Source organism: Manacus vitellinus, unplaced genomic scaffold, assembly GCF_001715985.3.
Source record: "Manacus vitellinus isolate BGI_N305 unplaced genomic scaffold, ASM171598v3 scaffold_13_pilon, whole genome shotgun sequence".
Lineage (NCBI taxonomy): Eukaryota > Metazoa > Chordata > Aves > Passeriformes > Pipridae > Manacus > Manacus vitellinus.
Genome location: NW_021938999.1, coordinates 11892933 through 11920029, shown reverse-complemented (window position 1 = coordinate 11920029; position 27097 = coordinate 11892933). Strand labels below are relative to the sequence as shown.

The following is a 27097-nucleotide window of genomic DNA, read 5'->3' as shown; positions in this document are numbered from 1 at the left end:
AGAGGGAAGGAATTAGAAGTAAGAGGGCCAAGTTTCTATCTACCAAATGCAGATGAGGCTACTTTTTCTCTGTTAGGAAGACAAATTCTTATACTAATAGCCTGTCCAGAAATGGAAAATAATATTGATTTGTATATATGTTTCCTTTTAAACATATACTCCTCTGAGGTTTGTTCAGATTGAAGCACCTCCTTAGTTTAGGATGAAATTAAGTCATCCTCCAACAAGACTCATTTGGTTACCCACAAGTAAAATGTTCTTTTCTGTCTGACAGCACAGTATCTAAATTCTGTGGGGAACATTTCACAATTGCTTTTCATTGCACTTAATGTAAAGCACATAATTTGACAATTGTACTTACTAAATGAGATTGCTTGTAATCACAACATATATGACTTTTCCTTGAATGTTGTTTGAAACTGAAGGTTACCTATCATGACCCATTTTGGGTAACTAACAGTTTGGAGCGAATTATTTTGGTGCTAAAACCATTTCTAGTTGTTGAAGGATACTGTGGGTAATCACATTAAAGTTCCCTTTTGTGCCTCTGTTTGTGGTGATTTGCAAAACTTCTTTGTGGCTCAGACTATGCCTTCTGTGGAACTGCCAGCATGTCTCAAATATTAAGGCCAGTATCCCTATTTGTACCATTTGGACATCTCTGGCAAAGAATAATTGGCATAACTTCAAACTGGAATATTCCATGCAATTTCCCATTTAATAAAACTGTTATTGGCTCCTGCCAATCTGAACTCTGAATGAAATCACCCTTCCTTTCTCAGACTTCCACAGCAGAAAAGTAGCTCTGTTCCTTACACTCGGCACAGATAAAATGTCTCCAGATAAAAATCCTGATGTACTTCTTGAGTAGCTGAGATCAAGCAGTTCTAGTCTCAGAATTAACTTTGTATGTCCAGGATTCAGTGATTGTTTAAAAAACACTGCACTGCTATGTTTTCTCGTAGTGCTTTAGAAATACTTTTCAATTAAATTTTGTCAGCATTAAAACAAATTACAGGCGGTAAGAGGACATAAACAGTGGATTACCATCACCTCTCTGCCTGAAAGTTAGGCATCTGGACTATGTTTCTAGAGAGAAATAGACATCTCCAGAGGATGATTGTTTCAATCCATATTTCTTTATTTGCTGTATAGGAGTCTAAATGAGAGATGTTTGGAGAGATGGCTGAAGTGAGGCAAGTCACTCCTAAGCCAGTACAACTAGACAAAATGCCCTGATGCAATGTTGTGTTTGAATTGTGGCACTTGAATGCCATGTTGAGGTGTTGGAAAAACCTCACATCTTGAGCTTTTGCTTGAACAGAAATGAGCAATTTGAAGTTAAAGTTTCCTAGGTGACTCTTACAGTCTCATGGTATGATGTATATTTTTCAAGTGACAGAGCTGTAATTGTTGTTTCACAGATAGGAGTAGAACTTAATTTTTTAAATGCTTCCTTTTTTTTTTTTTTATTTTGTGGTTGAGATATTTTTTTCCTTTTATTTCTGGAAAGATAAGATTCCATCCGAGTATATCTTCATGTGAGTCTTCTCACCTTGAAGCATTCAGCTACAGCCTTTACTGTTTGCAAATTATTTTGAAATTGGTACTGTAGAAGACTTGGTTCTGCCTTTGCATGAAACACCATACAGATGCAATAGGATAACAAGCTTTCCCTGCAGCAGCACAACCCATCTCTAATTTGCAGAGGGCCCTGGTAAGGATAGGAAAGGAGTTTGTTGTATATTCTCAGTCTCTGGCTGCTCTAGTGGAATTGCTGGGACCATATCAGATGTAACACAACTTGGATCCTTGCTGATGTGAGACTACCCTGTTTCTGTCTGTATTAATGAAGCACCATTCTGTTGTTTGGGGTTCAGTTTGCTGACATTTGGACCAGTATCCTTAAGGTGAAAGATGCACATGCTATTAATAGTCCCCCATAGCTCCTGTTTCTGTGACCATCTTGCATATATTACCCACTGACACTTCAGTCTGAACAGACTCACTGGCATGGTGTGCAGTTTACAGAACAGTGTACACAGTAGCCTCCAGCATACAAGAAAGAAATTTGCAGTGCTGGAAGGGAGCTGCTGATAATAAAACAGCATTGTGGGTTGCTGGAGCTTTTCCAGTCTTCCTCATGGGTCCTGATGCTGCTACTTTAAAAATTATGCGTGCTCTGGAAGAAGCCAAATGCTCTGGCAAAATGCCCTGTCTGTTGTCTCAATGACTCAAATATCCAAGCAAAACTGTATCAGACAATATTCAGTCAGCTAAGAATAAGCAGAAAGAAAAATTACATCTGAGGAAAGTATTTACCTTCCACAGAAGGCAGAAGTGTGCAGTATCTCAACCATATCTGTGTCACAGCTATGGTACGGCTTTGGGGTGTGAAATATGAGGCATTAAATCAAATAAAATATCTTGGTAGCTGTGCTTTTTTGTACTTGTGCTTTTTCTGTACTGTGCCATTTTCTGTATACCTTGTATACATAGCCTTTTTTTTTTTTTACAGAAGAGTATCTGTATTAGTATTATTTTTTTCTTTAAGTCATAAGCCTTCAATAAAGGAAAAAGGTGAGTGGTCATAGTTGTGGCCAAGCTTTCCCAACTGTATTGGGATAATGTGATTTGGAAGCTGTTTCTAACATGAGTGCCAAAGCATCAGAGTAAGTGGATTAAAGTTTTTATAAGAGATGGAGGCAGGGCTACCATCCAGTGGGGTCAAAACAGGATCAGTCTGATGTAGAATTAAGTTGGGAGCAGGGAGCGTTCCTGTACACAGTACCTTGGCTGAAATAAACTTGTGCCAAGGACTGACTTTTCTCCTAGAGAAAGAATTAACACTTCTTTGGACTAGAAAGAGGAGAAGTGACTATCATTTCTGGTGTGAGAAAACTCTAGCAGTCTATCATGCTGCTACCAGTATGAAATTACTTGAAAAGCAAACAAACTGTGTTTTACTATGTTGTTCTGAGAATATTTGACAGTCCCTGAACAGAAAATATCTGGATTTAGGCAGTCTGTGGAGAGAAGGACTTGATCAGTTTTTTGGCTACAAGCAGGATTTCTACTGGGAAGGACTAAAATGTACTTCTCCTAAATGGAAGAACTGGCAATGTCAGGACCCATGTTTCCATTGTGCCAGACTGCCTCCTCTGTTCTTTCTTGATTTTGTGTTTTGTTAGGTAAATGATGGCTAAAGGTACATAATAGATATTTCTGTAATCTTTATCTTTCTTGAGAGATTATTTTTAGTTCCTGATTTGAAACAGTCATGCTTTGTTTTTTTGCAGTATAAAGATGTCTAGATATTCAGGTGAATAAATCAGTTTTCTTGTTTTGTCGTTTTAGGAGGCTTGTGTGTGTGTTGTAGTCTAGCCTGTGATACTCCTGATGAAATCACGTACTCCATATATTTTCTACATAAAGGTAAGATTAACCTGTTAACTTACTATGCTTTGTTTTGGAGAATGCCACTGTGCTGAAAGAGTCACAGAATGCCTTTCAAAACAAGTAACTACCAAAGTCTGCAGACAATAAACTACTGTGGCTGGTGTTTAAAGACAGCAGCTGCCTTTAGCTGCAAAGTTGACTTTCCTGCTGTAGACTTCCTGCCTGATGCTGAATGAGTAGCTTCAAACCAGTGGCCTTGTAAATGCTTATTAATTTGGTCCCTTATTTCTAGCCAGACTTTCAGGCGTGCTGAGCACAGACATCAATGAAATCTGTGGGAGCTTGCAGGTGTGTTGTACTTCTGCCATAAGGCATCTGTATGAGAAATAGAGCCAACAGCTCTTAGCTTGAATGTCTGTTTGGAGTTCCAGTTTAAAAAGCCATTTTCACAGCAAGAGGTGCAACACCCACGGACTCTAAGAATAGTTACTGTGTAAGTGGTGCTCTAACTCTTAAAGTTAAGACCTTTCTTTGTTTTAAAATAATAAAAACCATTGCTTGATTTTGAGCAGAATAAAACTTGTTGTTAGCAAGATTTTCTCGTTTGATACATGGATGAGAGATACGAATTATTTCTCAATTGAGAAGCTGCATAGTGTGGAATAACTGTGTTCAAGAGGACAACATAGCTCTGTTCTACCTTAGGTGTTTACTTTCTTGTGTCAGGACGCTTTCCTTATGTCAGAACTGCACTGACATGTTGCTTTGCTGCTGGAACATTTTGGGATGGAATGAACTACATTTTTGTGTTCTTGAAGGCATTAATGAATTGGAAAAGTCCTTTCTGGGTGTGACACATTGTACATTGCACTGCTGTGAAGGGCTGATTTGCCCAGATGTGCTTGACGTGTAGCCAAAGGCTGGTTGCATTGCTTTGAGTCAACCATGGCCCTTGTACATCCAGATCTATACTAGGAAGAAACTGAAGATAAATATGTTACATTGAGTAGCTAAGTCTGAAATGACCTCCATGGAATGGAGCTGTTTGGTGCAGAGCTGTTTGTGGGTTCATGTAAGATTGGCCAGTCATACAAAAGACTTTTAAGACTGGCCCTGCAGTGATCACAGAAGGAGTGGTATATTGGGCCCATAAGCCAAATTTTGGAGATGTATAAGGGGTTCAGTTTGTTCTGCAGCATCTGTAAACTCATCTGGAAACTTCCTATCCCTGTTAAAGCTGTCACTGCAGCATGAACAGGGGGATTATGATGTTGCAGTTCTATCCTGCAGTGCTGATATTAGCTTGCATGCACTTCGAGGCAAGTAACAAAGTGGTGATGATGAGTATACTGACTCATTGCAAGCAAATTTCAGTCAGTGTTTTGTGTGAAAAACTATTTGTTTTGATACCCCTTCATCTCTGATGGTGCTGTTGGTCTTGGAGGACTCTTTTTTTCTCTTTTAGCAGCATATATTAAGCACATTTCTCTGCTAGGGTCAGGAAGTCATTTCCTGGATGAGTGACTGAAATGTAGCTCATGAGCAGCTTTTTTTCCTTGGTGGTCCTGTCAGCTGTGGATTTTATATTGAATTTTCCTGCACTATTAAGTAGCATCGTGATCATGACACCATTATTTAATCTTCAGCTTTTCTCAGAGACAGACGAAGTTTGAGGGCTTTGTGCTATTCTTGCTGGGTGCCAGAAGAAGTGTGGTACAAGTCTGGAATAAAACAACAGCTGTGCTGATACAAAGCCCATGCAAACACAGCAGGTCTGACATTGGCCTATGCTTAAACTGAACTGAACTAAACTAGAGCAACAGGGCATGCAGATAAACCAGCTGGAAATTCTTTAGAGCAGTTGAAAGATCACCAAAATGTGAAGCACAGCTATATAGAGGATTTGTGTTTTTTTTTTTTTTTTTTTTGAGGAAAGGCATTTTTACACAAGCTTGCTTTGGGATGGAATGTTTCTTTAAACACAAACACAGGCTGTGCAGTGCATGGCTAGTTTTCGAGCAGTAAAGAACTGCACTGTGTAGGTACAAGTCTACTAAGTGTGCAGCAAGTCTGTTTAGGATGAAGTAAATCTGTCTGTGCGGACAACCTCATAAAACAGTCTAAAATATCCCTGTTTGGGTGCATCGGCACTGATGAAGTTTCTAGCTATAAAGTTGGGTTGTAACAAATGGTGTTTATTGTTCGGAGTTTTTTAAAGTATTATTATTTTTCCCCAGGTTACAACAAAACTTTTACAGTTTCTCTAGAAAGAACAGAATCTCATCAATTGAAGGAAGTAGCTTTTATGAATCTTGGTAGGTTACTTGGGTTCCTTCCCTGTGTGATTGCCATTCTCTGTCCCTGGTAGTGAGACAAATCACTAACCCTTCTCTAGAAGGAAAGGATTTTTTTTCTTGACTTTAAGTAGTTATGTTATTTTGCTGCTTTTTTTCTGCTTAACTTCTATATTTGGCATTAGATATTGCAACACCTCACTATTAGCAAGCAGCTTCCTCTGAAATTGCCTCAGAATCTGCTCTGGACATCAGCTGCTGAGTTCTTGAGTGTCTCAAGTCTCTTGAATCCTTCCCTGGAAACTCAAATGTACCACTAGTGTTTCCTGTGTTAATACAACAACAGCTTTTAATTAACTCCTTTTGTACTTCCTAGGTATAATCAATTCCAACACAGAGAACTGGGCCAAATTGAGAATCATATGAAACAGCCTCTTAAAGCAAATAAGGGATCAAGTGCTAAATTGACCACTGTTGTTTCTTTAAATAGACTATTATGTGGCTGCTTATTTGCCTGGCCAGTTCCTGCACCTCCTGAATATTCAACATCCTGACCTGCTGTGCCATAGTTTATTTCTGACAGGTATAGTAAGACTGCTGCTTGAAATAATTTTATTGTTGTTGTGGAAATTCGATCAACTCTCTTTACATGAAAGTTATATTTCTCAAAGTTTCCTTTATTGCACAGTGTTCTGAAGAAAGAGAGGTACTGAAAAAATAAGAATGGCATTTTTGCCACTTTCTATTTTAGAAAGAAAAGATGAAGTGACATTTCATACTTCACGTATTACATATTTCTAACTTGTTCTGAAATGGAAGAAGACCTTTCACTGAATTTGAAATTCTCTGCCTTGGTTTCATGGTTTCCCTTCCCCCATCTTTGCACATGGTTCTTGGTCCTCCACTGTTCTCAAATTTCACATGGAGATGTAAATTTGATTTTACATTTCCTTCCTGCAATTGAGTTGCTCTAAATGTGTGTGTTTGGAGGGTGTGGAGAGAGGAAATCTGTGTTTCCTTCACCTGATCAGGCTGATGCAATTAAATTTAGAGTCTCATCTGAGAGGCATGTTATTCCATTTCCAACAAACATGTCCTTGTGGGAAGTGGTTTATTTTTGGAAGTGGGGTGCCTTTGTTTGAAAACAGAAATCTGTTGTTCTGATTGGGTGAAGGAGATTGTGGAAACTGGTGCAGGGGCAGCATCACAGGAAGCTAATACCTGCTTTATATGGATAATGATATACTGTTCTACTAAAAAGGAGTGGGAAGCATCACTGTTGTATGGTGGGCCTGATCCCTCTGATGCAAAGGGTCTGAAATATGGTACCTGTACAGTACCATGGTGGTGAACCTTAGTACTAGCATAAATAAAGTGGTTTTGGTCTGATGCTTCAGTGAGTAATCACAGAGCAGAACCTTCCTGTTGTGGCCACTGTGATTGATGGCAAGAGATCCAAGAGTACAAGTTTGTATCATGATTCTGCATGTGAGCAGTTCTGAACTGTACCAACGATACCAACAGGTGCTAATTCTCGTGTTGAACTTGTACTACTGGCCTTGTGCCCTTTTATGTTCTATCACATGTACTCTGCTTTGCCTCAAGACAGTACTGTGAGCCTTGAATCTGTGCACCTTCTCTGTGTCAGCAATAGGGAAGGAGAGAACTGAGTACGGGCTGTACTCCTTATCTACTTCCTGTATCCAGCCAGCACCAATCCTCCTCCTCTTGAGCATAAAAATACCAGGGCAGCTAGTGCAAGAGGCAGACTGTTTCTTACTGCTGGGGACCTAGGAGTCTTAAGAGAAATCCTGGTAGCAGCTGAATTTTATGTTCTTACTTCTTTTTGTTGTGTAAACCAATGTCCTTCAGGTGAGGATGCAAGAATTGACACGTTACAAAATTATCCCATCCGATCCCCACTCGTGTCAACAATTTTGGATTGTGAAGCAGGGAGTCTGTATGCTGTAAGCATCAGTGACAGCACCTTGCTGCAACTCCTACAGAAGAGCAAACAAGACAGTGAGAGATTGGCAGCTCTACATTGTGCCCTGCTCTACTTCCAACACACAGAAGATTTGGAAATGCAGGTGGGAAAGGAGCTTCCTCTAATTTTGTTTTCAGTGACTGATGGTTACATGAAGCAGGGTCAGGGCATAAATGATATCAGACAACGAAAGGTCCTGATTCACATGGACCTTTTGGCAGTGCCAGGAGGCTCATCAGCTGGGCTGCCCTAAACCCCTTTATTGGTCTAGGCTGTCCTGAAAACATTTGTATCTGCATCACTACTTATGCCAAGTGTCACTACCAAAACCAAAGTTTTTTAGTCTTTTATAAATATTCTCAAACAGAGAGCTGGGACAAACTCCCTGTTCTCATTCTGACAGATTATTCGGTGGATTTCTGAGAACCTGTCGACATGTCATTCTTTTGACCCCATTCAAGAATTTATCATCGGTAGGTATTTCTTTTCCTGTGTCCTGAGTTTCCCTGCACACTCTAGTTGTCACTGAAGAAGAAGCCATGATGTTACAAACTCTCTTATTTCCAAACTTTTTGGTTATGATTTATGTTAACTGACCTGCATTTTATGGTGTTAAGAGACATCATCAGTAGTTTAGAAGACATACAGATATCTCAAAATCAGATTGGCAGTAAAACTTTTCAAATGCATTCTTCTTCTCTCTAATGGGACAAATGGATTTATCATTATTTTAGGTCTCCGGAGATTGGAGCTGAGTAACAAATCTCCTCTAGCCTAGCCCAAACCATTTTTCATAAGGATTTGGCATATCATGATATTCTCTTCTAGTAGGTGATTCCTCAGTCTAGCCAGGGCATAGTCTTTCTTCAAAGGACCCCTGCAGTGCTGAGCTGTAGCCAAGCAGCTGACCCAGCCCTGCAGCCATCTGGACTTCTCTTCCTCCTTTTGTGCACAGAATGGGACCAGTTCCACCATGGAGGAAGCTGTTTCAGAGGCAGCAGCAGGATTTGTCCCAAAAAAAAGTGTCAGACAATGAACTATGAAGCCTACTCTTGTTAACTGATAGTTTATACAATCTTGCCCTTATAAGTGTTTTTACATTGCATTCAGCCTCCCTGTACTGCAGAATGTGTCCAGAAACTCAAAACCTGGATAAACTTTTGCCCTACACATCATTGCTTGACTGGATTGGGGTAAGATAACAGCTGGTGCTTTAATTGCTAGATAGAGGGTCTGTTTTTTTCTCCTTTAATACAGCTTTTAACTTGTGTGTCTTACCTTTTCATAGATATGCTCTAAATCAATATCTCTGCTTTATACCTGTTTTAGTTTGCCAAGTCTTACCCTTTGTGGTGCTTTCCATAAATAAGATTTTTTGCAACAAAAGCATTTATAAAACAAGAACAGCTACTATAATCAAGTGGATGATTAAATATCTCAGTTTTCATAATGAAGTATTAATTTATTCTTTATCATATGAGGTTTATAATGAATGCAGAATACATTTAACAGCAAAATCATGCAGTTATTTCCAAGACAAACAGTATCAATAGAGTTAAGATTTGCTAGTAAGCTTGCAGAAGTAAAATAACTTCAGGCAAGACTTTACAATTAGAGCAAATAGCATATTTTAATTTCTCTTATCAGACACTGTTCTAATATGTTGTCTTTTTTAAATTGAGGGTATGGTTTTGGCTAGCTAGCTACTTTCACAGAGGAAATGGATAGTGGAGATTCATCTTGATCCCAAACAGGCCCACGTTCTATGCTAAATTATAAGACTATAAATAATTTGTCTGTATTTCTAGGTTGTACCTGGAGTAATATGTGCAACAGACATTATTTCCCTACCTGTGTTAGAGGTATGTTCCAATATAAAACAACATTTGTATTTTCAGATTAGGAGCTGCTTTTTTTGTGGGAGAGGGGTATGCTAAATACTACTGAAGCAGTGTCCCTGAAGCCCTATCCAAAAATAGGCATGAACAGAAAATTGCCCTGTTTGAAATTATTTATGCATTTATCAGTTATTCAGACTGATGCTTGCTAGCTCAAAGATGTATTTTTAATTCCCTTTCTGAAAACACTTCTATTCAACAGGGAGGAGTCTCCAAAAATTAATTCTTGTTAGATCTGATTGATACCACTTCATTTTGTGACTTTGGTAGCTGAAGGAAGAGTTGACATGGGCATAACAGGCACATAGGATTTCTCTGTATGTCTACATATGCCCACTTTAAGGGATATTTCATTGTGCTGCCACTGGTATGAATGGTTTGTGACCCTCTCACTTTCTTTTGTCTGGAGCATCCTGTGGTTGCACTGATGTCAGGGCTTTGGCTACTAAATCTAGACAAATTCCTGCACAGCCTGGAAAGGGCAGTGAGCTGGATAGGGAGAGCACACACTGTTTGGGTAGGAAATTGTACTTTCTGTTGAAAACAACATGAATGATTCTTCCTGTCTTCCCGTTCCACTCCCTCAGCTCCAGTTTAGAGAGGCAACTTAAAATTTTTCTAAGTATTCTTGTACAAAATCTGAAAGAGGATTTTAATAAGCAGTTTGTTGTGGAGAGCTATGGGAAGAGTTAAGAGTTTAGACACAACAGTACCAGCAACACATGAGATTAGGCTCTGCATACATGACAGTATTTGTTCCATCTTTGAAGAGGTGAGAATCTGTTTCTTTCCCAGTGCTTATAATTAGTTATAAAGCTTCACTCTTCACAAAATGTTTTAAAAGTCAGTGAAATAGTCCACTGCTTCCTCACTTTGCAGCAGTGCATTACAGCCGTGCTGCACAAATTCATAGGGTTCCTGGTTCCTGTCAGGGAATCAGGCTTCACATGCTTTGCTTGGGAAGGTTGCCCTGAGAGCTGAGACACCTGGGAAAATCAGATCTTGAGAAAATTTGTTGCTAGATAATCCGTGTAACTCATTGAGGTCAAAGTTAGCAAGCCTTTAATTTGTCTGAGATTGAACCTCAAGCCCCTGGGGGCACATGCCTTTAGCAGCTATACTTCCTGATTGTGGAACTCATTTCCTATTTCTGTCTGAAACCTAAACAGATTGAAAAGGTCAGAGTTGAACTAATGACAAATATTTCCTGCTACTTTTGACTGCATTTGTTCTGACTCTTGCATGAGGACAAAGATGGTAACACACAGGGTAAGGTTTAGTGCTCTGACTGCTTAGTACCACTTCAGTGTCACAAATCCACCATGGCTCAAGTTCAAGTGGTCTGTTGGTGTTTCAGTTGGTGCATGTTGTTGGCATCAGGAGTCAGACCCTGGTGAAAGATCTGGTCCTACAAGTAGTATTTCTTCTGCAGAGATTTTATGGCATTTCACGGACAGAATGGTGAATTGTTACTTTGAGAAGGTTTTCTGGAATTCTTGAGCCTATGAGTTGTTGAGAGCCTTTGGGAGGGCTATGTCCATATTCACAAAAAAATTGAGCTGTTTGGATATCAGTTGTGTTTTTATCACTAAATTCCTGTTCAGCAAGATATATTGAGAGAGTCTGGGAGAAAGGGGGAACGATCAGTCCAATTGTCAAAAAGCTTTACAGAAGGATTGCAATTAATGTCCGATGCCACCCCTCCCTTTTTAAACAAAAAACAAACTTGAAGGGGTGCAAACAGACTTGATCAGAAAGGGAGAAGGAACGGGCAGGAGGAAGAAGGGAAGAAAATAACATAGGAGGTCCAGGAGAAGAGTGAGAATGGATAGTGAGAGAAGTTGTCAGAGCACAGGAAGAGACAACCTCTCCTGCATGCTGCACTGAGCCACTGGGGCGCAGAGTGATGATTTAAAGAGTAGCTGCCTGTGCAGCTGCACAGTTTGTTACACAGCTCTCTGAATACTGTCACTGCTGGGGAGATACAGCACTACAGTCCAGAGAGGACATGGGCCTCTTGGAGGTAATTGTTCCCCTACATCTTTTCAAAGGGGGAGAGCAGAGAGCTCTCTATCTTCAGTTAAAAATCCACTACTTATGAAAGGCTTCATGGGAGCTTTTCATGGATTGCAACCTGGTAAGGCCTTGCTTTGGCTTCTGGCAATACAACATCTTCTAGGTGTTCATGCTTGGATATGTATTCTTGACTCTAGAAATGTCTGCAAAATAAACACTTAAGCAGAGGAAGCCTTCTCTTTCTAGTCCTTGCCCTGATGATCCTCAAGAAACAACCATAATTTAAAAAATCCTTTATTTTAAACTTTTGACTTTTTAATTAGCTCTAATGCAAGGCAGGTTTTCAGAATTAAAAGCAGACACCACTGAAGTCTACCACTTCCTGTTACAGATTTAGTACATGAAAGAAAATTGCTGTCTTGCTTCTCACCACCACATGTCAAACGAAGTTCGGTACAGCCTGAGCACAGTTTGCAGTGGTGGTGCTGCCGCAGTTGCATGGATCAGTCACTAGATGATACTCTTCTGCTGTATTTGATGTTTCTCAGGTTTCATATTGGTAACATTTAGGCAACATCCTGCAGTAGTAGAATCTCGTAAGACTGTAAGAGTGTAGATCTCATAAGTCAGCTCCAACAGAGGGAACATATGGTGCCATATGCACTCCTAGTTTGCAGCTGCTAAAGATAAATAACATGAAGCAAAACCCAAGATTTATTTTTCTCTGCTGCAGCTACAATAATAAAGTGACAATAGACACTGGCAGCAAGAGGAAAGTGGCTGGCAGGATTGAGTCTTTGAAATTTATTTTCCTTGACAAATTGTAGTTTATAGTAGGAAGTGGTTTCTTCCTTCTGAGGTTTTCTTTTAAAGTTATTGTCATTGTAGAAAAGTAGAGGGGAGAGAGCAAAATCCAACATGTTAATGCAAGATGGAGAAATCCTGTGAACTCAAACTTGTCTTTATTCAAATGTCGCTACTGTAGTGCCTGTATTTGGAGGTAATGTATACTAAGAGGGGCAAGAACAGCTCGTACCATGTCTTGTTTTTTTAAAACTGCCAAAAAGATTTGCCTTAATCTCATCTCTTCCTCAGCCATGATCACATCTCCCCACATTTATAAACAACAGCTTCAAATCTTTATACCCAGTCCAAGAACTAGCTCAGGAAACCAGTGTGGTTTTGTTTGGGTTTTTTCCTCCTGTCTGTTCACAGCTGAGTTTAAATTAATTTTAGCATTAGAGTCAAATGTTTTAGAATTGATATGGGAATGTTTGGATTTTGTTTTTTTTTCTGGGATGAGGCACTGATTTTGAGGTTGGTAAATGGATGTTTGTAATCTAAATGTTAATATAGATTGAAAATAGTGGCAGCTGTCGGGACCATGGTGATATTCCTCTATTTGGAACTACCAGAAACCCAGAATGGGACTTATTTGACCAAATGTAAACGTTTACATCTATATTAGTTGCCTAAGGCTCCTTTTACAGTCAGAGGAAGTCTAGACAATATGGCCAGTGTAGTCTGTGGTGCAGTTCTTCCCATCCCAAACTTGTGAAATGGGTCAGATGAATTATGATACAGAAGTATTCATTTCTTCCCAGTGACTTAAAAGGATACTGAGGTGGCAAAGTATCTACACTACAGGCACCAAGTCTTGACCTCAAGTTTAAGTAAGTGCTACCCCTGCCATGAAATCAAGAGAAATTAATTTAGCTGCTTTGGTTTAACTTTTTTCACCTGGATTGTTCTGAAGGTACATTAATCACATGTCTTTGCAGTCACTTAGTGAGAGGGTGATGAGGTATTTCTTTAACAGTGCAGTTTGTATTCATGCTTTCCCTGCAATACTTTGCAGTTCCAAAACTCCAAAGGCTTCTGGGAGAAACTCAACTCAAACTTGGAGAGTGTGAAGTATGCAGAGCCACAGTTGCACTACCACAATAATGTGCTCAGGAGGGAATGGCGTAACCTTTCAGAAGAGGTGAGTGCACGTGCCCTGAAACAGCCTCCAGTGCTGCCTCTGAAGTGGGTGTTTTAAAGCCAAGCATGGACAAGTTGTCTTTTTCATTTTGAAGATAAAGAAATTGTAATCTGATTATGAGAAGTGCAAAGACTTGCAGTCATTTCACTTAAGGTGAAGTTAAGCGTGTAAGTTTGACTCTCTAAAAATAATGCAAGAAATTAAACAAAAGCAGAGCTTGCACTATATTGTTGTGTGGGTTAGATGTGTGTGAGTCCCAATGAGCATGGATAGTTGGAAGGTGGGTTGAAGTCCCACTGTGCATTATTCCCATTCGAAGGGAAAAACAGCTTCATTTCTCATCTGCATTCTGTCAGGGAGTATTTTAATTGGTCTTCTGCTTTGTGCATTTGTGGATTTTTGTTTGTTTACAAACCAGAGAGAAGATAGAAGAACCACAGCATATTTGAGGAATATTTTTGAAAATGCCAAAAAGTACGTACTGGTTTCTATTGTATTTATGCTTTCTTGCTTTGTGCAAGAATGTTGGAGGATTTAGTGAGTAATTTCATTGGTTAGTTAGATATCTGATTAGATAGCTTTAAGGAAGATTATTCAGGTGAAAATCAATTATTGGAGTCCTTGTAATCATCATGGGATGATCTGAAATACACACAGGCTTCTAGATCTGGGGAATTTATGAGAGATATGAAGAGTTATTCTTATGCAACCTAGACATATAGATTTTTTTTTATGCTATTTAATATTTTTACTAAATGTAGTCATGAGTACTGTTCTCATATTTCTTTAGCTATCTTTGAAAGATAAAAGATTCATTAAAGTGTTTTTACGACCTTATGAAATCCTGTAGAGTATTGCATATGAAGCACACTAATTTTTGTTTCAAACCTCAGGGTGCTTTCTCATCTGGACACTTGGGACTCTGGTAAGTAAAACTTGTCTCAATGTAGGCCTTAGCTGTAAGGTTTATTTTAGTATTTCCATCTAACCGTTGTTTGCTAAAAATAAATTGCTGTGTGTGTTTTCTGCACAGAAGAGTCTGAGGAATTAAGATAAGTAGTTATTAAACTGGAAGAAAACTTTCATGTACTGACTAGGAAATGCTTGAAGATAAAGTTCCTACTTCATATTGGATCTAACAATATAAGCAGTAGAACTTTGCCTGCCTAAGGATTTTCTTCTTCAATGACACCATGTTACTGTTGAGTTTTTGTCTGCTTACAGCTGCCTTTGCAACAATCAGAACTTGTGCAGGAGATTAGAGCTGGTGAAAAATCATGGTGTGGAGAAGGCAGATGTAATCAGTTTCCCTAGGCCAGGAGCACTGGAGATTTTGTGATGTTCAGTTCTTGTCACAAATAATTAAAACTGAATTTAGTAGTGAATTATGTTCCTGCTCTTCACACATCAGTGCCTTGTGTGCCCTGCCACTGTGTGCTGTGAAATGATGCTGATCTGAGTGGTGCTCTCACCTTTTATTACCATGAATTTTCAGTGCACTCATTTCTAGCCCCTAACACCAGTCATCTGTGCCGCTGCTGGTTATTGCAGTGGTCTCTGACTTTAAGGGCCCTTATATCAACTTAGTGAGCCTCAGCTTCATGCTTTCAAAGGTGGTGATTGATGAAGCAGTCAGATGTTTAACTGTTAATAGAGAATTTTTAAATAGCTGCCAGCCAGTAACAAGCATCAATGTAGCGTGTCTTCCCTGTAGATTTGTCCTCAAGTCCCTTAAAATCAAGCAGCACAGATCTTGTACTGCTAAATGTTGAAGTAATTATATTTCAATGTGAGCAAAAATAGCTGAAAATTTGTAAAAAATTGGCGCTTGGTTTTGTAAAATGTTGACTTGGTTTTATGCTACATGATGAAATAGGAGATTGTTTTTCTTCCTTTGCTGTTCCTAGATGGGAAGCACTGATTAGGAAATACAGGTTATTAATTTTAGCAGATACTATAACCTCCTTCCATTTAGTTAGAAAGTTATGTTCTTTTCGTAATGGTCTGCAAATCTGAGTAACAGGAGCCACACCATGGGAGAGAACCAGGAAAGTGGGAGGTGATTCCCTGGAGTATTTCCTTCCTGTCTAGCCATTTCCTTGGAAGACCCATGCAGCTGTTTTAGTTTGTTTGTTTGTAAATGGCAACTAAATCTAAATAGCATATGCACTTGCACTGGTGTTACCAGAAGGTTCTCTGTGTCTCTTTGCTTTCTTGAGTCACCACACTGTGACAAGTGTTAAATATCAGAGGAAAGAGGAAGAAGATAGCAGATAAAGGGTGATTTTCCATTTCTCAGTTCTGTTATGCAGTCCATAATTCTTCACTATCTTAGTTCTGTAGAAGAGTAGATCAAACCACAACTTCTGGTTGTTTCTAAGTGTGTTCCTAAGTGCTTTTGAAGCTGGTTGAAGTTCCATGGTATTTCTGCAGTGTCATGTCCTTGAATGATTCTTGCTCTGTTTATTTCAGAGGCGAGGCTCGTACCTCTCTTTGAAGAGGAGGATTATCAGCAGCAATTACTAATGGGACTGGTATGTGCTTTTGTCAGTGTGCACTAGGGGACGCACAACCTCCACAAATATATTGAAAGTGAGCTTCTAAGTTCCAGTGCTGAGCTCAGTCTCACCGAGAGTAGCTATGGGGCAAACATAGTTCCTAAGTTTTAGAGTTCATAGTCAGGATACCACCTTAAAGGTCATCATAAGGCATAGGGGAAAAACAGCAACTGAAAGTTGATTTGTCTAAATGTTTTTTCCGATTACAAATTCAGTTAGAAACTGTTATTCTGTCTTCCTGGAGTTCATCTTAATCTGTCAGTTCTTTTTGGACTATTTTACATCTTTAAAACATTGAAGATTGCAGATCTTCTTGCTCCTCAATTTAACAGCTTTTTTTTAGTCTCCTTTTCTTTCTACCTCACTGCTGGGACTGCTTCATCTCCTGCTCTGTTTTCAGCAGTGACCTCTCTAAACGATCTACCATTTATGTGCTTATGGGTAATATATCCTGTCTCAAACTCCTACCTGTCCTTCCTCTGTCTAAATACACATCTTTACTTATGTCTTTTTCTCTTACTGTTAAACCCAAAGGAAACTCTTTGGCATGCACTGGAAAGTCTCAGCAGTGCATCTGTGAAGAGCATATCAACACTGTCCTATCTGTTCATCTCTGAGGCAGTTTTTTCTTCTTTTCAGTCTTGTCACCTTGTTTCCAAGTCTTGCCTCTCATTCTCTGAAGCTTCTCTGCATTCCTTCCCCACTGTTTATTCAGACAGATCCAAAAAGCAGGTCACTGCTGTCCTTCATCTATGCCTTCCTCATACCTGTGTTGCTGTCTTGACACATTTCAGATAAATCTACATCTAAATTCCTTGAGACAGAGATTTTTATTTGCTCCAGTTTTACTCTGAGCTTTGAAACAAATCATGGTGCTTAGTAATTCTCAGCCAAGAGCCAGCATGGACTTGAGTTGCAATCTGAAGCCATGCAAGGTCAGTGAGTATTTAAGAAAGGAGAGAGTAGGGAGTGGCATGGACTGTGTGATAACAAACACTCAATTTTAAAGGCTTTACAATTAATGTTTAACCTGAAATTGCTATTAATCACTCTGGTTCTCAGGTTCTTGGCTACTGCTACAAACTGTACTTGAGCTAGTTTTCTCTGAGAGATTTTATGTAATACTTAGATTCTCAGGACTCAGTGCTCATATTTAAATCCTTCTTTCTCTCCATTCACTTGGCTTGACACATAGAGATGTAAGAACTGTAAGCTTTTTCTCTTCAATGTCACTGAAAGTTCAACTTAGCACTCATTTGCTGAATTTGCCGTCTTGGATATTCACATCTGCTGTGGAATTTAGCAAGACTGGATTGTAGCTTGGGATATTACTCTGAACTGGAGTTTCATAATGCAGAAACATTTTGTTGAGCCAGTGCCTATTGATCTGGCCCTGCACCTGCTGCAGCTTTTGTATCTCTTTGAAGATGCTCTGAATTGTTGGGTTTGTTTGAAGGACACTGAATTGTTGGGTTTGGTTTTTTTTCCTAGATGGTTGCTCAGCTAAAGGATCACCTTATGAGACATCTACAGTATGTAGGAAAAAAGAAGATTGACCAAATAGTTTTGGATTACGTTGCAAACCTGGTTAGTTGGATTTCATAGTCACTGTTTTGAGTAAGCATGCACTAGTTGAATGGTAGATCCTTGGGTATGTAGGATTTGTATATATATGTATATATTTGATGGGAGGAGGTTGTTTTTAAGATATTTAAACATATTTTTCAGCTTAATATTGTATGTATTGATAAAGGAAATTAATAATATTTAAGTATTTTTAAAAGAGTTGTACTGGTCACTCAGAATACAGAAGAAACTGTTCTCTTTACAGCTTGTACGAATATGCTCTACTCACAGAAATGAAAATGGTAACTGATAAGTTCAAAGAATGATCATTAGATCCATTTAGTTGCCTTTAGAAAACATTGCTGCAAGTTCTGAATAATAGAGGTGCCACCAGGGGAAATACAAATTTATTAAAAAAAGATTTCACTACAATATGACACATGGGTAAAGCATCACTGCTCCTACATACTGCCTTCATTGGGCTTTTTTTGTGTGACAGGAGACAGAGTTTTGCATGAAGAGATCTGTGTAAACTATGATGAAAATTTTTCTGTCTTTCCTCCTCTTAAGAGAAACCTTAAAAAAAAAAAAGAGCTCTGAAAACTGTGACTGTTGTGCACAGAAATTATTGTACCTGTCTTTGTTTGTCTCAGCGTCATGTCCTTTAAGCACAGAAGGCAGTTCACAAAAGCTTGTGTGGCAACTACTAAATCCTGTTCTCGTGCAAGCCCTGCCACAGTGTTCAGTAGAAACTCCCCACAGTGGTGTTTTCTGGGAATGGAAGCCTTGGGAAACTTTCTTGAGGCTGCTGATGCCTGCATCTCTTCAGAAGTCCCGTGCAAGTCAGCTGTGCTGTCAACCTTACAGCATTCTCCGAACTGCTGCAGCTTCACTGCCATTACTGACTTTTCAGGCCTCACTTTATAGCTTGACAAGTTATTTCACTGGTAACTGGCAGGCTTTTCTGCATCTGTGTAGAAAAGAAGATAAAACTAGTGGCTGATTAAAATAGGAACAGTACAGCAGGAACCAAAGCTTTGTATCTGAAAATGGTGGTGAAAAAGCATAAATGGAATGCTTGTTCTCCTTTCCTTCAATTTCTAGTAATAGTTTGTTCACTTTTAATAAAAACTTAAGATAAAAAATATGAAAACACCCATACAACCTTGATCTGCAAGACTAAATTATTGTAGACTAAATCTTGCAAAATAAACCTCAGCCCTCCCCATTAGTGAACTCTCAAGATTAATTTTTTTTAATGTCACTAACAGTAAGAATTCTCTCCACTCAGTTGACAGGCTTATTCTTAGAAAAGCTACTATAAACAAAGATAACCCTGAGATTAGCTCAGCTGGTTAGAGCATGGTGATAATAGCACCAAGGTCATGGGTTTTATTTCTGTAAGGGCCATTCACTTAAGAGTTGGACTTGATGATCCTTGTGGGTCTCTTTCAACTTAGAATATTCTGTGATTCTATAATAATGTGTCTCTAAAAGTTGCTTCTGCCTTCTGGCTGGTGCATGTTAGGTACTGCTTGGAAAACTTTAAAATTATGTCATTATTAGATGTGAGTTTCCCCTCATCTTAATCAGAAACTCTTACATCTTAAACGTTTCTATATCCTAAGTGTTTGAATTCTTCAGGGGAATTTGTTTGAGTCTTCCAACAGTTTTATTGTAGCATCAGCAGCATGTAGCTGAGCTATTGAAACTAGTGAAACAGAAGAGATTTGAAATTATTTGCTTGTCTGTTTGCCATCATAAAATAATTTTTTATTATGTTCAGGAACCCAGGAATGGTTGAGAATTGGGCTCTGTGGTGTCTAGTCACTGTGTAAATCCATTGTAGCTGAAGTCAGAATAGCCAAGACCTGGGAGCATTGACAGTTTCTCATGAAACAACAGACAAGGGCTGATTGCTGTCAGAGAACTGGGTGTACTTGTATACAGAGAAGTAACAAGGGGAAGTGTGAATGGCATGTGTTGGTGGGAACTCCTTCTTTGCCTGAGTGTGTCTGGTTCCCAGTCCACGTGCCACCACGCCTGCAGTAGTTTTTTGTGTGTCCATAGTCTCTCTCTCCCCTGCAATTACTTTGTCTTAGCTTTACTGCATATCTGTTTCTTTCACTCTTTTCATTTCAGTGAGGCAGGAAAGGGGAGAAATAACTTACAGAAGCAGCGTGACAGAAGAACTGACAGCAAGCAGAAGGGGAGGCAGGGTGAACAGGCAGCCCGTGGCACAGAAAAGAGGCAGACCTGAATACACTTGCTCTGCAAGTCACTGCAGTAGCTGCACCTTTTCCTCTGATGTCTGTGGCCATTTCCTTCTGATGTGGGCTCAGCTGCAGAGGAATAGAAGACAGACACCATTTGGACTTGAGTTTCCTCAGAAGTCATATCCTCTGTGCAGGAGGGGATCTGGAAGAGAGCAAGACCTTGTCTCACTCCGTTTTCTCCTTTGCTCCTGATTCTTTTCTTTGGCTGCTCCCATGTCTTTGCCATAGAAACAGCCACAGGAGATGAGAACTTATGGTTCCTAATTACTTTAGTGGAACTTCACTCCCCTCGTTCCAGGCAGCATTGCCTGGAAATGCAGATGTTTCAAAGCAGCAAGGACAGCACTGTCAGCCTAGACCCTCCTGCATGCAGTCTCACTGTTGGTAGTTTAGAGCACTCCAAGGGAGATGTCTTCTGGTACTTGCCCCAAAAAACTTTGTATTATGTATCCTTGTTACTCAATGAAAAATGGCCTTGCCTGGTATGGGTGTAGCTCTTAACTTCGTTCCCCCAGAGAACCTCTGCTTACCTTGGACAGGAAACTGTCTGTGCTCCCTCTATCAAACAGATAATGTTTGCTTTCTCTCATGCACATTATCCTGTGTATTATATTCTGCAAAAAAGTCTGAGACATGACTTCTCTTTCTGTATGTGTTTTCTGCAATGTCTGTGGTAGACGTTGATCTCCAAAGTGAGTCATGCTGTTGGTGAAGGTATCACGCCACAAGCATGCATGTATTTAAGATTCAAGTATGTTGTGATAGTGAGGTTGGCTATGACTTAAGAAGCTGTTAGCTTTCTATACTCTGCAAAAGCTGTACAGTGTGCTATGGTATTAAACAAAAAAATATTCATTCTGGAGTATCACTCCTGAAAACCATTTTTGTTGCACAAATAGCAAGTGGTGATTTTGGAGCTTGAAAGAACCCTCCCTTCACTTTAACACATATCTTCAGTTTCAGCTGCAGGTCATGATGCAGAGGCCTTAGCTGCACCCTGTGTGCTGGCCGGGGGTGAAAGTCATTCCAACAGCAGATGCAGTTCTTTTGACCCTTGTCTGAAAACTGGAAATCACTCATTTCCTGGAAAACTTGCTATACTCCAGAAAGATTAAACTGGATCTTTCCACTGCATCTAGTAAGTGTAGAGATGGAAAATATTAGGTAGTTATTTTGCATCAGGTAGCTGTGCAAGCCTGGCTCAAGTGGTGGAGGGACAAGATGCTGTCTTGTAGAGCTTTCTGGCCAAGGTACAGAGGAACACTCAGGAGCAGTACTGAAGACCAATATTCCAGTTCTGGCCTCTGCATGTGAAAGTCTCCTGTATGTCCTGTTTCCCTCTTGCTCAGAGGCTGTGACAAGTTAGACATTGAAGAAGGCAAAGTCAATGAGGGGAAAAGAGAAGGGGGAAAAATGATTCCTGGATTCTGGCCATCTGGAGCAGGGAAAAGGGTTTGTAACTTCTCGTGACACCTCTTTGCAGAACAGGGGTCAGTTTTGCTTCCTGAAAATTTCCTGGGATTGATTGATTGCTGTGCTTTGAGGGCCAGAGATAAAAGGCACAGAGGAAGTGTCTCAGTTGTGTTACTGAGATATGGAAGTGGTTACACATGACAGCTGTGAAGAAGTTATTTCAACTCTTTGTATGTGGTTTCTCTTTCAGCTGCAGAAGCTGAGATGGCTCAAGTGTGAGAACAAGGCTTGTGGCTTTGGTGTGCTGACTGACTGTAGTGGAGGTCAGTTCGGGAGCACAAAGAAGCAACAAGGGATTGTTGGGCCAAGGGATTGTTTTATTTCACTATGGACAGAAAGGAAACTCAATAGTGTAGGGGAGGCATTTGCTTGTCTCATCTTTCCTCCTTGCCAGAACTCGGTTTGAGATTCCTTCTGCAGACTTTTCTTGGCAAACTGAGGATTCCACTGTCTTCAGTGTCATCCACTTTTGCTGAGCCCTTGACAAATGCTCAGCCACTTGGACATGCAGTTTTTGCTTCCGTGGCAAACAGATCTTTGAGAATTTGATGCAAGAGCATGAGATGAGTTATCTCTGAGAAGCACCATGTGTTAAGTTGCTATATGTCTTGGACAGTGTTTTGATGAGCTGGAAGCACTTTCAACTTCTGGAATATTGCAATTCAGTTACAATTCAAATTTTAATAACTTCACATTTTGAGCCCCTGGGGAAAAAAAAAAGAAGACGTAGTAGGAGTCCCATGAGAAGATTTTAACAAAAACTGGTGTATGAAATGAATGAAGGGCAAGGGCCTGCTGTACACAGGCTCCTGGAAACATCCAGTCTTTTCTTTGTTGTTTTAGCTGAATCTGATACATCGAATAATGAAAGAAGTTTGGAGGAGATACCAGCTTCATTCCTGCGTCTTCTGCTTGTGAGCAAGTCATTTGTTAAAGTTTTCAGCTTGCCTTTTAAAATATGGGCATAATGATTTTGATCTTCAAGAGTACCACTGGTTTGAACAGTCACTGCTTATGCTGCTGTGAATGTCAATGTGACTGTCACCTATTGTTCCTAATGACCCTGCTGGCCCTCTCTAAATTATTTTAAATATTAAATATTTTAAATTATATTAACCAAACATTTCTACAGCTGGAATTTAAAGTTACTGAGTTTATAGTGGTCTAAGCTGGGTAGTGGGTGTTAAACACCTACAAAAGCCAGGTCCCTTATACCAGCACCCTTCCATCTGTTGCTGTTGATCCCAGGTGCTGCTGAGAGACTTGTAAATGTGCAGCAGTGAAGGGAGGAGGTGGGGACACCAGAGCAACTCTTTGTGGCAGCACTGGGCAGCTGGTGCTGTTGGGTGACAGACACCTCAGTAAACAAGGCAGCATCTCATGGCACTTCACCCCAAATGCAGGCATTCAGTGCACATGTAGTACAGCAAATTGACCATCTCTCCAGCAGAGTGTGGGCACCTCAGGTTCTAAATATGTTTCTACTTCATTACCTACAGTGACGAAAGAGGAAGTGCAGGAGAGTTTGCGGTGTTCCACATCATGAGTCGGATTCTGGAAGCAGCAAATGGCATGTGCATGCCTTTACCTCCTGGTAAGTCCTATGTTTTGCTGTTTTAATCATAACTGAGGAGAGCAAAGCTATAAATTCCTCCCCTGAGAGCACTAGTTGCAACATGTGTCAAGTTAGCTGTGGCAGTATTGAAATCTAGTCAAGACAGTTACAGAGGGGAAGGCCTTTGGTAAACATGTGCAAGTGAAATGAAGCAAAACTAAATAGTTTTTAGAAACAGAGACAACAAAACAGAGGTTTCCAGTGGAGTACTTGGGTGCAATCTTACCTTAGAACTAAGATTTAGATTCCTTTCATTTCTATATGTTTTTAGAAAACTGGAGTTCAGTGTCTAGAGCCACAAGGGAAAATTCCTACCATGGAGCAAAAAGAGTGTTTTTTCTCATGCTGTTGCCCTGCTAATATTTTTTCAGTTTTATCCTGAAAGGATTACCTCCAGCCTTGATAGAAAAGTTGGTCTCGATAGTAGAATTTGATTTCCCAGACCAACTTGTAATCACTTATGGTCTTTTCAAAGCACTTGCTTATTTTTGTTAGGGAAAGACTTCTTAACATCTTAATGCTTTCTGATTCTGATTGACTCTCTCTAGTTTGTATTTCCTGATCTGTCTTCAGTCTTTGAAACTGTTTTTGGTATGAGTTGTCCCTCAGTCCATGTGGGCACAAATGCTGCCATGCAGTTATGTCATGTGATAACAAGACCATTGTCTGGCTGATGTTTAATGAGAAACTGAAGTGTTAACAGAGCTGTGGGAGTGTGTGGGTGGCAGCCATGTACGGAGGGTGGTGAGGCCTCAGGTTTTGATTAATTAGGAGGAAAGAAAGATATAAAAGACAAATTAATAGAACAATTCAGATATGAGGCAACAGCTTGGAGATGTTTAATGACTCTGTATGACTTTAATGACTGTTTTCAGTCCTCTTGGCTTTTTTCTTTCTGAGGGGATTGTACTTGAGAGGACTTAAAGGATGCCTAAATAAGACTAAATGTCTTGATAAACTGATTTCTTCACCAACTAGAAACAGTCAGAAGTTAAGGAGAGTGATGGCTTTAGCTAGAGTAATGCCAGTCTTTAATAGAGACTTAGGAAAAAAACTCCCATATTGTACCAAACAAGTTTCTCTCTTTCATAGGTTTTCACACTCTGCACTTGGGTCTTGGTGTTCGTTGTCTCCCTCTGCACACCCTCCTGCACTATATTGATATTGGAGTCTTGCAGTTGACAGAAACGTGTGTCAGGAAATTGCTGAAAGGTACAGTGAGCATCAAGTGTTTCATTTGTTACCAGCCAGCTAATGGGGACTGTTGTCCTTCAAGCCACTCAACTTGGACACAGGATTTATTGCCCAGGACACTCAGCTGTCCTTAGAGTGTTGTTTCAGTGAGGGCTGTAGATGATGGTGTTGCCTACCTGAAAGGGCTCAGACTACATGATTGGCCTTATCATAGTACACAAAGAAATATCTGCTTGGAGAGAATTTGAGTTTATAGCTTTTCCACTTGGGACTTCTTAGAAAAGCAAATACTAAAGGTCATAATAGAATTTATTGGGAAATTTGTATGACTGTGAAAGTGCACACCTATGTGTGAGGAAATTCGTCTGCTATCCAGTCCTCAGCTTTTGCTTTAATTATGTTTGGAACAAGAGGAACAGGCCTGTCAGTCTGACCTCAGGGCCAGGGAAGGTCATGGAGCAGATCAATCCAAATGCTATCACGAGGCATATGCAGAGCAACCAGGGGATCAGGCCCAGCCAGCACAGGTTTGTGAAAGATAGGTGCTGCTTGACCAACCTGATCTCCTTCTATGACTGGTGACACACTTAGTGGATGAGGGAAAGGCTGTAGGTATTGTCTACCTCCACTTTAGTAAAATATTTTACACCATTTCCCACATCATTCTTCTGGAGAAACGGGCTGCTCATGGCCTGAACAGGTGCCCTGTATGCTGGGTAAAAACTGTCTGGTCAATCAGGCCCAGAAAGTGGTGGGGAATGCAGTTATATCCAGCTGGCAGCTGGCCACCAGTGGGGTTCCCCAGGGCTCAGTATTGGGGCCAGGCCTGCTTAATATCTTTGTTGGCAGTTTGGACAAGGGGATCAAGTGCATCACCTGTGAGTTTGCAGATGACATTGAAAATTGAAATTTTCAATTCATTACAGAGGTGATATTTATTCAGAATATTTTCAATGACAGTTGAAAGTTTGTTATGCAGTTACTGATTGTTTGGTTTGGTTTTTTGCCTGTTTCTTATAGATCTGGATAACACTGAACAGAATGAAAAGCTGAAATTAAGTATTGTCATGAGGCTTCCTGAGGTAACTAATGACTTTGGATGTAATTTCTGGGACTTTTGAATTGATAGGAAGTTCCTCCTTGTGTGTAGGATCAAGCCAATGGAAGACTTGGCTGTGATTCAAATAGAGCCTGATTCAAATATAACCTGGACATCCACAGTTTCTCCATCTGCTGCTCCTGGCTGTAGGATACCCTGATAACTTAAATTATAGATTTGTCCATAGTCTTTTACAGTGTCTCCATGTGACCCTACAGGAGTCAACAAGACTCTGCTGAGTACTTGTGTGCATAAAGCAATGAGGGTTTAGTGGGGTTTAAAGGGGATTTATCGGGTTTTTGTTTGGGTGTTCTAGCATCCACAGAGCCTTTCTCACTTGTGACTTCTGCGTTTGCTTCTATACACTTTATCAAATATGTTCAGTACAGTAAAAGCTGTGAAATCTGATATACCACAGCTCTGTGGAGGAAACTGAGTTATAAGATCTCCCCTCAGTGAAATCTCTCAGCCTCACCCATCAGTGACTTCTGTAGCTACACAGTAATTAGTTAGAGCTAATAACTGGTGCTTCATAAAAAGTTCCAGCAGAATGGGAGATAGACTTCTCCCCTTTTACTCTTAGTGCACACCACAGGACTGCAGAGGAAGCACATCTCAGTGGGCAGAGGAACACCAGGGATCCCCCTCGGGGAGTGCCAGGCTTTTCTCAACATAAGTTGCCCATTGTTTGCTCATTATGGGCTGTTACGTACAGTTCAAATGGCCAGAAGTGCCACTTGGGTGTTCCTCTAACAAAGGCTTCTTTATTTGGCAGTAGTTTTGAGAAGGGGTAGAGGAGGAGAACTCCACAGGATATCCTTTGTCCTCTGTGTCTTGTTTTGGGCCTGGGCTGGAGAGCTGGGGTCAGCCCCTGGCCTGTGGGTGGGGAACACCATTCCAGCCGCGCTCTGACGAAGGCTGAGTTGGGAGAGCTGCAGGGAACGGGTACTGTTGGCTGCACACAGTAGACTCAGTGCCTTATTGTATCTATTTACAGCTTTGGGAAAAAATGCAGGGAGTAGTTTGTTTGCCAAAAAGGTCACTTTGGGGTGACTCAGACTATTTTGAGCAGGTTACATTCAGTAGATGACTTCAGTTCCATCAGAAGCAAGGATTTATGCACCACTGAAACTGTACAGCATTTACTCAGATAAACCCCTACAGCAGTCTGCACTGCAGTACAGCTGAAAGGGAGAGGAGAAGATCTAGATAGGGAAAATATCAGAAAGTGGAGCTGATTTCACAGTATGTTCCTATTCTTTTGCTTGTTGGTTAGAACTGGAAGCTTTGGGAAACCTGGTTTTGAATCTCTTGCCTCTGGGAATGTGAGTCAATGTTATCAGTTTCCAGGATGATGACCTGAATAATGGGATCTTAACTGCATTCCCAATATATCTCCTTGTTGACATTTGGCTTGTGTAAGATTCCTGAGACTGAGCCTCAAGGAAGCCCTGTCCTGAATGGAGCCTTGAGGAATGGGGTATCTACATTATTCTTTGGGGAAAGAATAGATACAAACCAGAGTCACAGTAAAAGATAAGTGGTCATTTTAAGCCTCAGTTGATATTTAAGTACACATGCCAAATGGGACAGTGGCACTGGGACAGATGGATTGAGCTGAGTTCTGAGCAGTGAGGTTTTGATTTCCCACATTTTGGGAACATATGGAAATCTTTTAGTTATTGGCTATGAAAGGAAGGCTCCATGGCTACAGATGATGACATCTTGGCTTCTGTCA

General features: G+C 40.2%; 1 protein-coding gene across 1 annotated transcript in view; it reads left to right on the top strand.

Annotated features, from left to right (window-relative positions):
• GSAP (gamma-secretase activating protein) overlaps positions 1–27097 on the top strand; it is a 42877-nt gene that overhangs the window by 13789 nt on the left and 1991 nt on the right. The window contains 16 exon segments of the mRNA XM_025894623.2: positions 3358–3435; positions 5637–5714; positions 6184–6276; positions 7566–7783; positions 8084–8153; positions 8791–8873; positions 9489–9542; positions 13453–13578; positions 13997–14052; positions 14472–14503; positions 16051–16112; positions 17628–17723; positions 22295–22365; positions 22951–23045; positions 24159–24278; positions 25281–25342. Coding sequence (XP_025750408.2) covers positions 3358–3435; positions 5637–5714; positions 6184–6276; positions 7566–7783; positions 8084–8153; positions 8791–8873; positions 9489–9542; positions 13453–13578; positions 13997–14052; positions 14472–14503; positions 16051–16112; positions 17628–17723; positions 22295–22365; positions 22951–23045; positions 24159–24278; positions 25281–25342 — 1394 coding nt within the window.